The 15695-nt window shown below is 39.3% G+C and overlaps 1 protein-coding gene across 18 annotated transcripts in view; it reads right to left on the reverse strand.

Moving 5' to 3' along the window:
* PCDH15 (protocadherin related 15) overlaps positions 1 to 15695 on the reverse strand; it is a 1681879-nt gene that overhangs the window by 240908 nt on the left and 1425276 nt on the right. For all 18 annotated transcript variants that reach the window (XR_008425054.1, XR_008425055.1, XR_008425056.1 and 15 more), the window contains one exon: positions 11376 to 11504. Coding sequence is in view for 15 of the 18 variants with exons in the window: in XM_053910276.1 (XP_053766251.1) it covers positions 11376 to 11504 (129 nt within the window). In the remaining 3 variants the exon portion in view is untranslated. The remainder of the gene's footprint in view (positions 1 to 11375; positions 11505 to 15695) is intronic.

Consider the following 15695-nt stretch of genomic DNA (forward strand, 5'->3'; position numbering starts at 1 on the left):
ATATTTGAGATCTTTCTTCTTTTTTAATGTAGACATTTATGGCTATAAACTTACCTCTTGGTACTGCTTTTGATACACTCATTAAGTTTGGATATGTTGTGCTTTTGTTTTCATTTGTCTTGAGATACTTTCTACATTCCTGTTTGCTTTCTTCTTTGACCCGTTGACTCTTCAAAAATTACTGTTTGATTTCTAGGTATGTGTGAATTTTCCAGTTTTTTTTTTCTGTTTTTGATTTCTAGTTTTATTCCACCATTGTTGAAAAAAGTACTTGGTATAATTTCAATATTCTTAAATTTGTTAAGACTTGTTTTGTATCCTCACATGTGATCTACCCTGGAGAATTTGCTATGTCTCATTCAAGAAGTAGATATATTATGTTCTTCTTGGGTGGAATATTCTGTCTATATCTGTTAGGGCCAGTTGGTTTACAATGTTGCTCAAGTATGCTATTTCCTTATTGATTTTCTGTCTATATGTTCTATCTATAACTTAATTTTTTTTAAATGTTTATTTATTTTTGAGAGAGACAGAGACAGAATGCAAGTGGGTTAGGGACAGAGAGAGAGGGAGATACAGAATCTGAAGCAGGCTCCAGGCTCCGAGTGTCAGCACAGAGCCCGATGTGGGGCTCAAACTCATGAGCTGTGAGATCATGACCTGAGCCGAAGTCGGATGCTCAACTGACTGAGCCACCCAGGTGCCCCAATGTTCTATCTATAATTAAAAGTAGACACTGAAGTCTCCTACTATTATAGTAATTTTCACTTTGGATCTGTCAGTGTTTGCTTATATATTTAGATGCTCTGATCTTCATGCATATATAATCATAACTAGTATTATCTTTCTAATGAATTGAACCTTTTATCATTCTATCCTGACAATTTTTGTCTCTCATGGTAGATGAAATGTTGATGAAAAAGACAAACATTGATGAAACAGATGAACATTGATGAAAAAGAAAATAAAGAAGACATAAATAAATGGAAAGCCATCCCATGTTAATGAATTGGAAGATTTAATATTGTTAAAATGTCCATATTGCCCAAAGCAATTAGAGATTCTATGAAATCTCTACCAACATCCCCCTGGCATTTTTTTACATAAGGTGAAAAACAGTCTTAAAATTTATATGGAACCACAAAGACACAGAATAGCCAAAGAAATCTTGAGAAAAAAGAACCAAAATGGAGGTATCACAGTTCCTGATTTCAAAATATATTGTAAAGCTACAAAAACAGGTAAATAGATCAATGTTACAGAATAGAGAGCCCATAAATAAATCCATGCCTATACAGTTACTTGATCTTCTACAAAAGAACCAAGAATATTCAAGGGATAAAAGGTAGTGTCTTCCACAAATGGTGTTGGGAAAACTGGATGTCCACATGCAAAAGAAAGAAATTGAACACTTATATTACACCATACACAAAGATCACCTCAAAATGTATTAAAGACTTAGAAGACCTGAAACTGTTAATACTTCTAGAAGAAAATAGAGGGAAAAGACTTGCCTACTAAATAAACGGGTATTTATATAAAAGAAAATGAAAGTAGGTATGTATGTCACATCATACACAAAGATCAACTTCAGATGATAGACCTAACACAAACAACAAAACAAACTTTTTGTAATATAGAAAAATATCTTAATGACCCAAGAATAGCAAAAAAAAAAAAACCAATAAAAATGATGGATAAAGTTGGAAGTTTTAAAATTAAAAACTCTATGTATCGAAAGACACTTTTAAGAAAGTGAAATACATGGGGCGTGTGGGTGGCTCAGTCGGCTAAGCAATAGACTCTTGATTCCAGCTCAGGTCATGATCTCATGATTCATGAGATCGAGCCTACATTGGGTTATGCGCTGACAGTGCAGAGCCTGCTTGGGATTCATTCATTCATTCATTCATTCATTCATTCTCTCTCTATCGCTCCCTCCCCAAACAAATAAATAAACATAAAAAGAAAAAGAAAGTGCAATACAAGATCTAGAGTTTGAGATGTTTGAAATATATGGAATAAACAGTAAGTCATGAACATATAAAGAATCCTCACAAATGAAAAGGACACTCAAGAAGAAAATCAATGGCAATCCAATATATTCATGGATACCAGATTTAAAAAAGTACTTTGGGGAAAAAATTCAAAATAGCAAGTAAATATTTTTGAAAACATATCCAATCTCTTCAGGAAAATGCTTCTAAAGATTCCAGTGTGAGACCACTAAAATCACACCAAATTGGCTCAGATCAGAAAGACTGACACAAATGTAGACGGGGACAATCACTAACTTGGAGAACCGTCAGAGTCAGTATGGAAAACGATTTGGGATTTTCAATAAAGTTAAATATACTCATATTCATAACAGAAATTCAGGCACATGTGCACAGGAAACATTATATGAAAGTATTCACAACAGCATTGGTTATAATAGCCTCAAACTGGAAACCACTCCAGCACTCGCCGATAGTAAGAACGTGAATATGAACTGTGGCATAACCGCACATTGGAAATAAAATACATGACTCAACGGGCAGAAAGTTGACTCTTAAAAAGATAAGGTGAATAAAAGAAGGCAGTTACGAAAGCACACATACTCTACAATTCTATTTATAGACAATTTAAAAAAGATGTAACTAGACTATCTTGTTTATGGGAGCTTAGTGAGTTGGTCAGTCTACAATAGAAATCAAGAAACTAATCACAGGGGTTAATAGAAGGTGGGGGAAAGTGGGAAGAAGCAGGCAGGGGGCTCTCCTAGTGAGGATTACGTGCCTGGGCTTACTTGCACGCATGTGTACCTTATAATAAATTGTGCATGTATCTTTCAATCCCTTTCTATATATTACACATCTTTCTTAAAGTTTAAAGGATGAGATTTGGTCTTAATGAAAAGCTTCAGAAACAGTTGGGATCCCTCCTGTAAAACCAGAAGTTGATTGGCAAGCGTCCTCCTCAGGCAGTAAAGTCGGTGTAAGCAGTTGTAGTGGGCTGTAACATTTGCACGAAAGGATAACCGAAACCAACCAAAGTGAACAGGCCATGAATTTTCATCAGTCTATAAAACAGAAGTGCAATTTGTATAAAGTTGGATCTCATAAATAAGTAATGTGGCATTAAAAGGCACAGCGAGATGAATGGAGCAAGGGTTTGTGAGGCAAAAATAGTATTTCTTCTTAGACAAATATTAAATAATTTAAATAGAGTATATATGGTAAACGGGTGAGTAGAAAATACAATTCCAAACACATGACCAAACAGGCTGGGAGCATATCTCTTACATTGTTCCTCTAAGTAATCTTCTTGAACCTATTGTTTCCCTGTCTCCTGGTGGTAAAGATTTTGCTCTAGGCTGATTAGAAATTTCACATGTTCTCGGCATTAACATTGCTTTTTAAATTAACTCCCTATGTTCTATACTACATGAACTGTGTTTAAAAAAATTCTAAAAGTTGGGGATCCTGGGTGGCTCAGTCAGTTGGGTGTCCAACTTCGGCTCAGGTCATGATCTCACGGTTCGTGGGTTCAAGCCCCATGTCGGGCTCTGTGCTGACAGCTCAGAGCCTGGAGCTTGCTTCAGATTCTGTGTCCCTCTCTCCCTCTGCCCCTACCCTGCTCACGCTCTGTCTCTGTCTCTCTCAAGAATAAAAAAATTCTAAAAGTAGATAGATACCCAATATCAAAACATTGTCTTTGTTTATTTATGCATATGTGTGTGTGGTAAGCCACATATGTACTTGCAGATGTTGACATATATTATACCTCTTGTCTTTCTACAACATATCTCAATCTTCATCGAAAAAAATGTACTTTTAGACCATTTTAATCCATTAGGTCTAGTTTTTTTTTTTTTTTAACGTTTATTTATTTTTTAGACAGAGAGAGACAGAGCATGAATGGGGAAGGGTCAGAGAGAGAGGGAGACACAGAATCCGAAACAGGCTCCAGGCTCTGAGCGGTCAGCACAGAGCCCGACGCGGGGCTCGAACTCACGGATGTGAGATCATGACCTGAGCTGAAGTTGGAGGCTTAACCGACTGAGCCACCCAGGTGCCCCCATTAGGTCTAGTTTAATTCAGCATCTTCTAAGAACCAAATATTGGGGTATCAGTTCTCTCAGATCAATATGACAGTCTGTGCTTCCAAGAAATTGGGATAAATAGATCAGTTCCATATACTTTGGTAAGCACTATCAAAACGTTGTGCGTAGTATAAATGGGGCCATGAGGACGGATCATTTAGGACATGGAAAAGTTTAGGTAAGTTTTTCTGGAAGAGACTACATTTGACCAGATTTTCAAAGATGAGTTCTCTAAATAAAGAATGGAGAAGGAAGAAATCAAGGTGGGTGCGTGAGCAGAGGCAGAGACCTGGGGGAGTTACTGAGAATAATGATTAGTAACTGCAAGCAGGTGAGCATTGATGCAGGGAAAGCTGGATAAGTAGCAGCGGGAGGTACACCTTGTTTTCTGCATTGAGCGGTGCTTCCTGTGGCTGAACTGGTGGTTAGAGACAGCGGTCCAGCAGGTGCACTAAGGATAACTAGGAGGTATCAAAGACTACCGTCAGGATAATCAATTAAGTGAAAAAAACAGCAATAAGGTCAAGAAACTATGAAGATATTTTTTAAATGTAGTGTGGCCTTTAAGGATAGAAAAATAAGCTAAATTCTGTGTTTTTAAAAAGAAAGAGGTTGTGATATTAGTTCAGGTGAGAAACAGAGAATTATCGGGACTGGCGAGGGACCAGATGTGGACAGTGAGGAAGAAAGAGGAGACACACAGGTTGAGATGGAGAATTCCAGAGAGGAAGCCCTGTCTAGGGAACATGAAGACAAGCGTTCAGTGTTAGTCATGTTGGATATGAGGCGTCTCTAAGACACTCAGGTGGGTTAGTTTTACAGATATAGGTTTATTTGAAGCCGTAGCTTAAAGGAGCAGAAACGCTAAGGGGTAGAGCTATGGAAGACATGAGCATCTAAATGTTCTAGAAGCTGTGGGGTACAAGGTGCAGGGAATGTCCCAGAATGAATGTGTAGAAGTGGAAAGCCAACTTAGAAGACACGCACAAGATCCAAAGTTAGTTTTGGAGGTGACCAGCATGTCCGTTGCCTCAATTGTGGCCATGGTAACCAGAATGCATTCATATATCCAAACTCAAACACATCAAATTGTATACATGAGTCATGTGCTGCATTTTGAATACCAATTATACCTCAATGAAGCTAGAAAAAAGGGACTTATACATATTAAAATAAAAGGTTTAGGAAGCAAATGAAGCCAGGGAAAGGCAGGAGGAATCAGGTGTGCTTCAACATGGAAACCGAGAGCAGATAGTTAGTAGGGTCTGAAAAAGGGAAGAGAGATCAGCTTCAAATGTACCAGTGAAGTTATCCAGATAAAGATGACATTTGGCAATATGGAGGTGACCCTCAGGTTGGGGGTGGATATCATTCATTGTACTTCTGGGGCTATACACACCTATGAATGTTTACACACACACGCAGGCACACGCACATGTATTTATTATAACAGCTGATAGAAAGACTAAAAGCTGATCCAAGGACAGGTCTCAAGTAAACAGTGCAAAAATATAAGCACAAAATTTTCTAATTCATTTATGAATTGCTAATTGAATCTGAAAGACTGAGTTTCAAAAAATATTTAGGGGCATCTGGGTGGCTCAGTCGGTTGAGCGTCCAGCTCAGGTCATGATCTCATGGTTCCTGGAATTGAATCTCGTGTCAGACTCTGTGCTGACAGAGCGGAGCCTGCTTGGGATTCTCTCTCTCCCTCTCTGTGTGCCCATCCCCCACCCCTGCTCAAGTTCCCTCTCTCTCTGCCCCTCCCCTGCTCATCTTCTCTCTCTTTCTCTCAAAATAAATAAGTAAACTTAAAAAAAATAAACATTAAAAAATAAAAAAAAAATATTCACGAGCAACAGATAAATCTCCATTATAAATATTTTTAGGTAATAGCATTAAAATACAGGTCACCAATTTTTCAAATTGTGCAGGCTTCTTTCTTTAGTTGAGTGAGTATAGTATTTGCCTTATATAGTTTGACTTGACAAGAGAACCCATAAAATCCCCCACTTGTGGCCCACTTAAAAAAGAAGTATTATAGTTTTAGGCACTGTTGAATGTCAGAGTGAGCTACAAAAAATAAATAAAACACCATAAAGCTCCCCACCTTCATTTCATTTTTAGAGCCCCACACAGACAGACAACAAGGACATTCATCAGAGACACAGCAGTGAGGTTCAGATTTACTTTGCTTCATATTAAATTGTGTATTTGGAGGAAACATCAATTTCTTTTTTTTTTTTTTTTAATTTTTAATGTTTATTTATTCTTGAGAGAGAGAGAGAGAACACGAGCAGCAGAGGGGCAGAGAGAGAGGGAGATGCAGAATCTGAAACAGGCTCCAGGCCCTGGGCTGTCAGCACAGAGCCCAACACGGGGCTTGAACTGATGAACTGTGAGATCATGACCCGAGCTGAAGTAGGACGCTCAACCGACTGAGCCACCCAGACACCCCACCAATTTCTTTTTAAAGTGAACACCTGCCCTCCCCTTCTAAACACTGACGTGCACTAATGACTTTAAAATTGCTTTCAGGGTTTAAACTGAACTGCTAGCACGTTCCCGTAGCTGGGACATAGCGTGCAGACCTCACACTGGGACTGCATTTATGTTTCAGCTTAAACAAATACAGCCAGTTTTGTTTTAGAACTGGAAGAACATTCTGTTGACTCAGGGCCTCTATTGTTGTCACTTAGAGCTAAAGAAGTCCATGCAGCGTGAGAATTTCTGCAAGGCACCGATTAGAGGTTTGCCAGGAAGTGGCTCACTCTGTATCATCTACACTGCTAAGAACCTGCTTTAAACGTAACAGACAGTGTGGTTTCCAAGTGTGCCTTCACTGCCGCTGTGTGGGCTTTCATGCCCAAGGCTATTCTGAGAAACAGGACAAGTTTCAGCAGAACTGTGGCCCCTGAGGAACCTCTCCACGAGCTGCTGTCCGAGGGCAGGCAGCTGGACGAGTCTCCAAGGCCTCCCGGGCCTCACCTCCCACTCCCCCCAAATCTCCACAAAGTGCCTCCTGGGCACGTGTCCCAAAGTGAAAACAGCTTCTCCTCCCTCAGGCTAAACTCTGTCAGACAAGTACAAAGAGGTCCTTTGGGTGACCCAGCAGTGAAGACCATGTTTACTGAAACAGGTCTCCCCTTTACCTCCTCTGCACTCCTCACCCAGACTCGGGGGTCCATCTGTCAGACCTTCTTTGAGCAGATCAATGAAAATGGCATCCATGGCATTGAGGGCCCACGTCTGTAGACCCAGGGTGTGTGGTGGGACCAAACTTGGCCGCCTGACTCTCACACATCAGGGTGAACCTTTCCTGGGGGTCCTTCTGATTTAGCGATAAATAGGGTCTGGGAAACACATCTAAGCAGTTTACTGAACTTAAAAAAAAAAAAAGAAATGACATAATCTCAACAGTAGACCCAGCCTCTTTACCCTTAACTATTGACCTTATTTAACAATAATACCTACATACCTAAGTATTTCTATATACACATATTTGTGTATACATATCATATATATATATATATATATATATATATATATATATATATATATATATATTATCTATGAGATCCTCTCTAATATACAATCTCTCTCTGTGTCTCTCTCACATACAAGCATGTGTCTTCTGCTGCTTCTCTGCATACCCTGGGATCTGGAATGGGCAGGGATTTTGTCCGTAGCTGGTGTGAGGCCTCTTACACCCAACACCTCACCAGGGATGCCCTGTTGGCACGCTTGTGGTCCACCATCAGAATATGCACGCAGATCCCCCTACATGCTCCCCCCGTGACATGCTGTGCAGGGCACTAAACACTAAACAAGACTTTACGCCGACACACCGAGTCTCTCTAGCAGCCCCCCTGGTCTTCCCCGTCAGAACTCAACATGTTCCTAATCACTTTTCCAGAACTCCTCTCAACAAATCTTCCATTATTGTCAGACTGTTGACTTGTTCTCAAATTGCCTCTTCAGCCCAGCTCTGTCCTGGGTCATCTCCACCTGGTATCTTTCTTTGCCTTGTTTGTTCCAACCTAGAATCTCACTAATTTGTCCAGATACTGCAGATGAATACATTTTCCCACGGACACTGACACAGCTACTTATTCCTTTGTGGCGTTCCTCGTCCTTCAGTAAATCACCAGGATGACACTTTGACACTTGACATAGACACAGAGTGTGTTCTCACTGTGTTTCCTAGGTTTCACTCTGCACACATTCTCTTCTCCCCAACAATGCCCTGGGAATATGGAAATAGTTTTCAAAGTTAAGTACGGTATATGGTGCTGGCATATAGTGAGCTCTCCGTTAAAACGTTACAGGTTGGGAGTTTATTTTTTAACATGCTGATGAAACTTTGCGTTGCACGATCCAAAAATATTGCTTCAGAAGTATTCCCTATTTAATAAAGTTTAGTTACTATGACACTACCTTAGTACATTAAAAAGTAAATAAAAAGTGCCTTTAGCACTGGAATGCAAACAGTGGATTAACACACCACCACATCATTAGAACAAAAACTCTGGAGTCGGTAACTCAAATTCAGTACAATAAATAACCATATGTATTTTGGTTTTAAGTGTGTCTTCATAGAGTTCTGGTGACAACTAGAATTAAATTCTATAAGCAGGGCAGGAGTCATTTAGTGCAATTAATGTATCATAAAATTCTCATTAGGTAGCAACAGGAGACTGTTGGGATGCATGAAAATCCCATCCTATGGATGTTACAACTTCTGTGGGACTGGGCGGAATCAGTAGATGCACCTGCTTTGCACGTTTTCATGTTCCTTTTTAGTTTCAGTCATTTTAGGTTTTTGTGAAAAGATGTTATTGCCTAAAGTCCATGACAATTACTGCTTTATCAAATTATGAGTGCCAGGATTTTTACTTCAATTTTTAATGCCAAAATACATTACAAAGACCATTCCTTGTTGAATTTTAGAAGTAGGAGACAAGAAACAAACTTAATGCTATAATCCCTTCAAAGATGAAGAATCACTAGGGAAAGTGATGAAAATAAAGAGGAAGGAAAAATAAAAATAATGAAAAATTAATCATTATATTAATGCCTACTTACTTATGATTAATTATATATTCCATATGGGCTTTACTCTCCAATGTTAAGTAAAGTATGAGAAATGGAAAAGATAATTTTCCTAAGTGATTTCAGTACCTGTTTATTCTTTCTGAATAATTGGTAGATGTGACTAAATACAGCTTTCTGAATTTAGAATCTCCCATTACAATCTACCCAGGAGTAAGCTTTATAAAAATCTAGTGACGCCATCCGTCACGCCCTGCAGGGGTCCCCCCACCACCTCCAACACGCACAGAGAAATCTTTACGATGTGGCACATCTAATTTCCTGTAATGTGACATGTCAGTGCTCTGTGTCTGTGCTTTTATTCATGCAATTACCTGCCAGACAGCTTCCAACCCCTCCCAATTTTCTTCTCGTCAATACTCATCCTTCATGAGTAAATGCCAGCACTGCCTCCTTTTCTGTGTTTTCTGCACATGCCGCTCAGATTTTATCATCTTGTCTGCTTGGTGTTATAGAAACTTCTAGTGCCCCACCCGTGGCCCTCAGAGCAGGCATACTCTTTGGCCAACTTCTACCTGCTGGTGTGTGCAGTTTGACTGAATACTCCTGTACCTGAGCTGCAGAGAGCTGGCCGCTTGTTTGCACTGGAGGCAAGAAGTACTGAAAATGCCCTCCAAAGCATCAGTGACCGAGAACTGTCAGGGTCTCGTGCATGAATTTGCCAGTTCCCTCGCTTCTCAGGATTGATAACTCCGGGCCATATGATTTCCTAGATTTGTTGTTGGGATTGAGCTCCAGTTTTCCTCACGAGGACCTGTGCAGTAGCCAGCCCTGCACTGGTACCTGTCTTTTCCCTGCATCACTTCCTCACTTTCCTGTTCGTGTCACTTGAACTCCTCAATCTTTTGTCTACAGGTCTTTTCTGGCCGAGTTCACGGTGAGAGTTTTGACGCCAGAGGTATTATTATACAGGGTTCTGGAGTTGATGGCTTGCTGGCTACATGACATCAAGACTCCCGGGCGCACTGTCGCGGCACAATTACAAACCTCTCCCCTGCAGCGAGCTGGGGTGGCATAAAAGCACAAGGGAACGTATGCCTTATGTGACCTCCGCAGGATTGAGAGAGAGTCTGACAATGATGACGATAATGGCTGTGAAGTTGTTGTAAGTTATCATCAAAGCTCTAAGGGAAAACACTGATGAGCTCCAACTGTTTAGCGAAACCCCAAGGGCTTGGTGTGGAAGGCAGAGGGTCTTTGTGACATTGTTTAAAGAAGCCCTCCTCTTCTGCAGCCAGAGAGGAAACTGGACTGGATGCCAGACCCTATGTCTGACTGGAAGTGCAGCTGTCTGGTAGAGAAGGCTTGCTTCAAAGCACCAGAAAACCTCCTGTTCACGGCTCGCGGCATTAACAGGGAAAGGGTACGATCCCAAAGTCTGGACTCGCACACTGGGATGCCCCACTCCTTCAGAGAGAAGGGTTTTTCCCTTGCCTGTGGCCTACACAGATGCCTCATCTCAGGTAGATGCTTCACAATAGGGGTGTCATCCTCAAAATGTGCCCTCAGCTTATGGCTTCTAGACCCTTTACCAAGTTCAAGACCAAGTATGGCCCAGCTGAGGAAATATTGCCCCTGCTATAAGAAAAATGGGATTATGCATCAAAGGAACTACAGAAACTGGCTAATAAAAACTGGCTAATGAATGAGTCAAGAAGGAGAACACGTTGGACAAAAGTTGTGTGTGAAATACAGGTACCCAGAGAATGCTGAGGGCATGTTTACACAACCAGATGAATTTACCTCCAAACATCTGTATTTTGAGGGATGCACCTACAAATTCATAGTTAATGGTAGAGCTATCACATATTTCTCTACAAATATCTTAGTATAATTCCAGAAAATAAAAATATATATTACGTGAGAAAAGAATATTTAAATTAATCAACATTTACAACACCTGATGGTCCTAAAATGTAAATCAACAAGCTTAACGAGGTAAAGCTAAATGGACACAATGTGATTTACAGGGAAAAAAATCTGGAGGAGTATCCGGCACTGTGATTGAGAATGAAGGCACTTTACTGGTGTTTCGCCTCATACCCAAGTGATCTCGCTGATCGCTTTCAACACTTCTAATGGTCCACTGTACCCTGCATTAGCTGAATGTCTTTTTGAAATTAAAATATATGAAACGTATTCACTTAAAAAATGCACTTGATATATACACGCCACTTACCCTTACTTGACCCACAAACGCATTGGCTTCTTCTTCGACCACGGACAGATTTCGAGGCAGATAGGGATCGAACACTGGGGCGTTGTCATTGACATCTGTCACTAACACATTTACCGTGGCAGTTGAGGTCTTAAAAGAAACAACAAAAAAGATTCCATGTGAAAAGAGTTATTTTTGTTTTGATGTCAGCTAATTGGCCATCTTGGCATTTGTCTAGCTGAAGAGCATCTCATTACTATTCCTACTCCCTAGCTTTCCAAAAAAGGAAAAAGAAGAAAAAAAAGGAGGAAGCTTGCAATTTTCAAGCACCTCAAAAACCCACATGGAAAAAGCAAATGATGACATTAAAGGGCAAACATCTTCTTGAAAATGTCAAGTATTTCCTGGAGGCTTACTTTTAGGAAGTGATTTTGCCTTTATCTTGTTCACATTTTACGGGTGGCAAGCTTTTGTTTATACACACGCGTACCTCCTTTTCTCTGAAATGTAACATTTCCGTAGCCTTGATCACTTACATTTTTCACTATTTAGAAAATAAAACTTGTACATTATAAAAGAGCACAGTGCATCAAGTGGGTATTTTCAGGTAAATGCTATCAGAAAATACTATAGCCATCATTTTCGGGGTTCACATATAAACCAAGAGTCTGAGCATCATATACCATGAGTGAAGTGATTACCTTGGGATCATACAGCCCAAGAAAAAGGTAAGCAGGCACATCTACCAGTAGTATGTGCTACCTGGTGAAAAGGTACGTCCTTGGCCTGTTGCAACCAGAGTCTATTATGTAGGTCAAGGACTTTTGCACAATCAAGGAACATCAGATGTGAGCCAAGCAGGAAATGGTTCTCTCTAATCAGAGCTGAGAACAAATGCCCTGCCCCCAGCTCTGTCACAGTGTGGGGTAGATCACAGAAGCCTGGGGCCAGAATCAGAGAAAGAAAGAGTTCTCAGCTGGAACTTGTAAAATCTGTTATGCTACGACACTATGTGACAAGATGTAAATAAAAAGTAGTAGAAGAAAAGCAGGAGAAAATAATTACGCAAATTTTGTCTTAAAAGATACCAACACAGTTTGTCCTACTTGCAAATGATGTGCGGTGAAAGGCTGACATGCTGAGCAGAAATACTAGGTTCAGAGGGAGTGGCTGAGGAGACAGCCATCAGGGACCGAGGGGTCAAACACTGCATTCCTTAGCCACCAAGGAGGCAAGGACCTGGGAAATGTCCCCTCCTTCCTGTTGGGATCACTGAAGTTCTATACTCTCTTAATAATTCTTCATGGGGTCTAGACCATGCCTCACTGTGACTAAAACCCAACTTTCAAACTGATTGAATTAGGGTGGTTTTCTCCTATTATAACAGAGGCAAAAGTATATCCTCTTTTGAGCAATATGACTTTACCCCAAGATTTATTATTTTTTCACATGCAATATCTAGGAGTCATTAAATTTACCATGCATAGCAGGGAATTCTTGGGTATCCATAATGGGTTCTTTCTCTATTTGTGTGCTGGCTACGTTGGTGGGTTTATTCTGTGAAAATTCATACAACCATTCAGTATGATTTGTACATGTTTTTATATGTAAAAGTCCAGTAAAATTTTTATTTAAAGGCATGCCAAGGATGACCAGAAGAGTGTTGTCTAGTCAAAATGAGGAAACAACCTAAATGCCCACCCATAAAGATGCTTATATAGATTGCTTTCTGTGTACAGTAGAAGAATATACAGTACTGAGAATGAACAAATCACTGTATCAAGTAACCACACGGATGATCTTCATGAACATAAGGCAAAGTGTAAGAAACCAGACACAAAGCACTACACACCATATGACTCCCAGGGTATACATTTCAAAGATTGGCAAATGTCTCCACTGTGAGAGAAGTCAGAATAGGGTCATGTCTGTGAAGAAGGTGGGCTGGGAATGCCACAGCCATAAGGCTGGGCTTTTGGGGGCCAATTAATTTCTGTTTCTTGCTCTAAGTGTTGATTACATAAATGTGTTCACTATGTGAAAATTCGTTAAGCTGCACAAGTGAGGTTTGGGCATTCTTCTGTGTGCGTATCTCCGTGAAACTACTTAATTTAAAAGATGCACGAGCACAAGCTCACACTTGTATGTAGATATATGTGGGTCTCTATAAAGCCAAATAGGATCTGATTCAATGACATACAGAAAATTTAATTTGCTTCTTTTAATTTTTATATATTTTCCAAATTTTCTCCAACAAGGCTACCTTGCTTTTGTAACAAAAAACAGCTTAACAAATGTTATTTCTCTCAAAGTTGTGTAAGAGATAAAACCAGTAAAAGGATGTTTTTATAGAAGTAGTTCCCAATTTGCCTGAGGGTGAACAGGACATTAAAAGTGACAGCGTGGAGTCAAAACCTAAGAGCAGCCACACTAGAGTCTGCTGACTTTCCTTCAAATTGTCTGACCCTCTTTATACCAGTCTATCTGTATTTCCTTGTCAATCTTCTAAATGGATTTCCATCCTATTCTTTCAAATCCCCATTCTTGACACTGTGGTGTATGATGTTTTCAGACTGTTCTGGTGCTCAAAGACTACAGATTGCAGTTGAGTAATGCAGAAGACAGCTGGATCACCAAGTAATCTGGAAAGTTAAACAAGTCCGCCATTTTGTGCTAAAGGGACTGAAATTTACGGACCATGTAGATGTATGTCTCCATATCTTAGTAACTGTGTATGACATGAGGAGAATCCATGTCTCTCTTTACAGAATTATTAAGTAAAAATGCACATAGAATAATTTCTAGCTTATGTATTTCTTGAAGTGTAGTCTGAAAACCATTTACATCAGAATCACTTGGTTAATCATTAAAAATGCCCGGGTGACACCTTAGACCTACTGATTCTATTCATTTATATCTACTGAAAGAGTAGATTCGTTAGTTGTAAAGCACAATCATGTACATTTTTTGGTTGGTTCAGGAAGATGGCAATCGTACTTCAACATGGTTCTGTGCCCTACAGGGTGTTTATGTATCTTACCAAGCACAGATTTTCAGTTGGTTAAGATGAAATACTTAGGAAATCAGCTCAGGTCATTTTAGGTAAAGTAGATAAAAAGAACACTATGTTAGCTAACACATGTTCCCAATTAATCTGAAAATCAATTTATATTATTCCAATTAAATAAAAAAGATCAGATACCAAACTAACAAGCTTGATCAGTGCAAAGCTACCTGCTTTGCATTAAGGAGATCTGTCTTACTGCCTATTTTCTCAAAAGTTGTACCGACTTCTAATTTCACTACACCAGCTGGAAATAGTTGCAGTTAAATACTACATTCCACCAAATTATCACTTTTGGGGTCATTACTTATTTTAATTATAATGTGTCACAGATTTTTATTTTGTTTTACATCATGGATAAATCCTTACAGCACATATTAAATTCTCAACAATGCAAGCAGGTTGTTGTAAGAGACAATGTGGATACACATTTATTTTCAGAAACTGTATGGGCCTGAAATAAAGACACTGATATGGTATATTTGGTTTGGAATAGTATAAAACACGTGAGATGTAAAGTCAAAGTCAAAAACAAACAAACAAAAAATACAAACATATGTATGTTCATCTACACAAACCATTTTTTATTATTCATGAGAACTTTTTTTAAAAAATGTTTTGTAATCTTCCTCGATTTTACATTATGGACTTTATTGAATCTATCAAGCTAATTTCTTAAATTATTGAAAACTTGGTTTAACTAGAAGATATTTAGGGTGTTCAAAATATATTCATTCTCCAGTTACAGAAGATATAATTATGATGATTTCTACTGACATGGGCCTAAATGAAACTATATACTCATAAACTGACAGAAGAACGTGCATTATATACTATATAATTGAGAAATAGAAAATGGAATGATGTAGCTGCCTTTTTCTTTTTGTCAATGTAGAAATGTATCCATAGACACACACACACACACACACACACACACACGCACCCTTTACAAGTTTCTATGGACATGCATGTTCAAAATAACTTTTATTAGTACATTTAATTCCTTTCAATAAAAATGGAAATAATGAGGATGTGTCTAGGATCTGACCATTTTTGTTTTCGGTCAATAGGACAAGGAGAAGATATATACTCTGCAATGAGCATTCTTTTTAGGCAGTATTAATCCAAAACATTTTTATTCATAGCTACAAATCATCCTGTGGCTACGACATCAAGAGGCAAGCCTTGATGTTCAGATAATCAGGCTGACCCAGATTATAGAGTTTCTCCGATGACCGAGGGCGACCTTCCTAGCAGTGAGGCTGACGTGGGAGGCT

This window comes from Panthera pardus, unplaced genomic scaffold (assembly GCF_024362965.1).
Source record: "Panthera pardus isolate Hobbes unplaced genomic scaffold, ASM2436296v1 HiC_scaffold_22, whole genome shotgun sequence".
Classification (NCBI taxonomy): domain Eukaryota; kingdom Metazoa; phylum Chordata; class Mammalia; order Carnivora; family Felidae; genus Panthera; species Panthera pardus.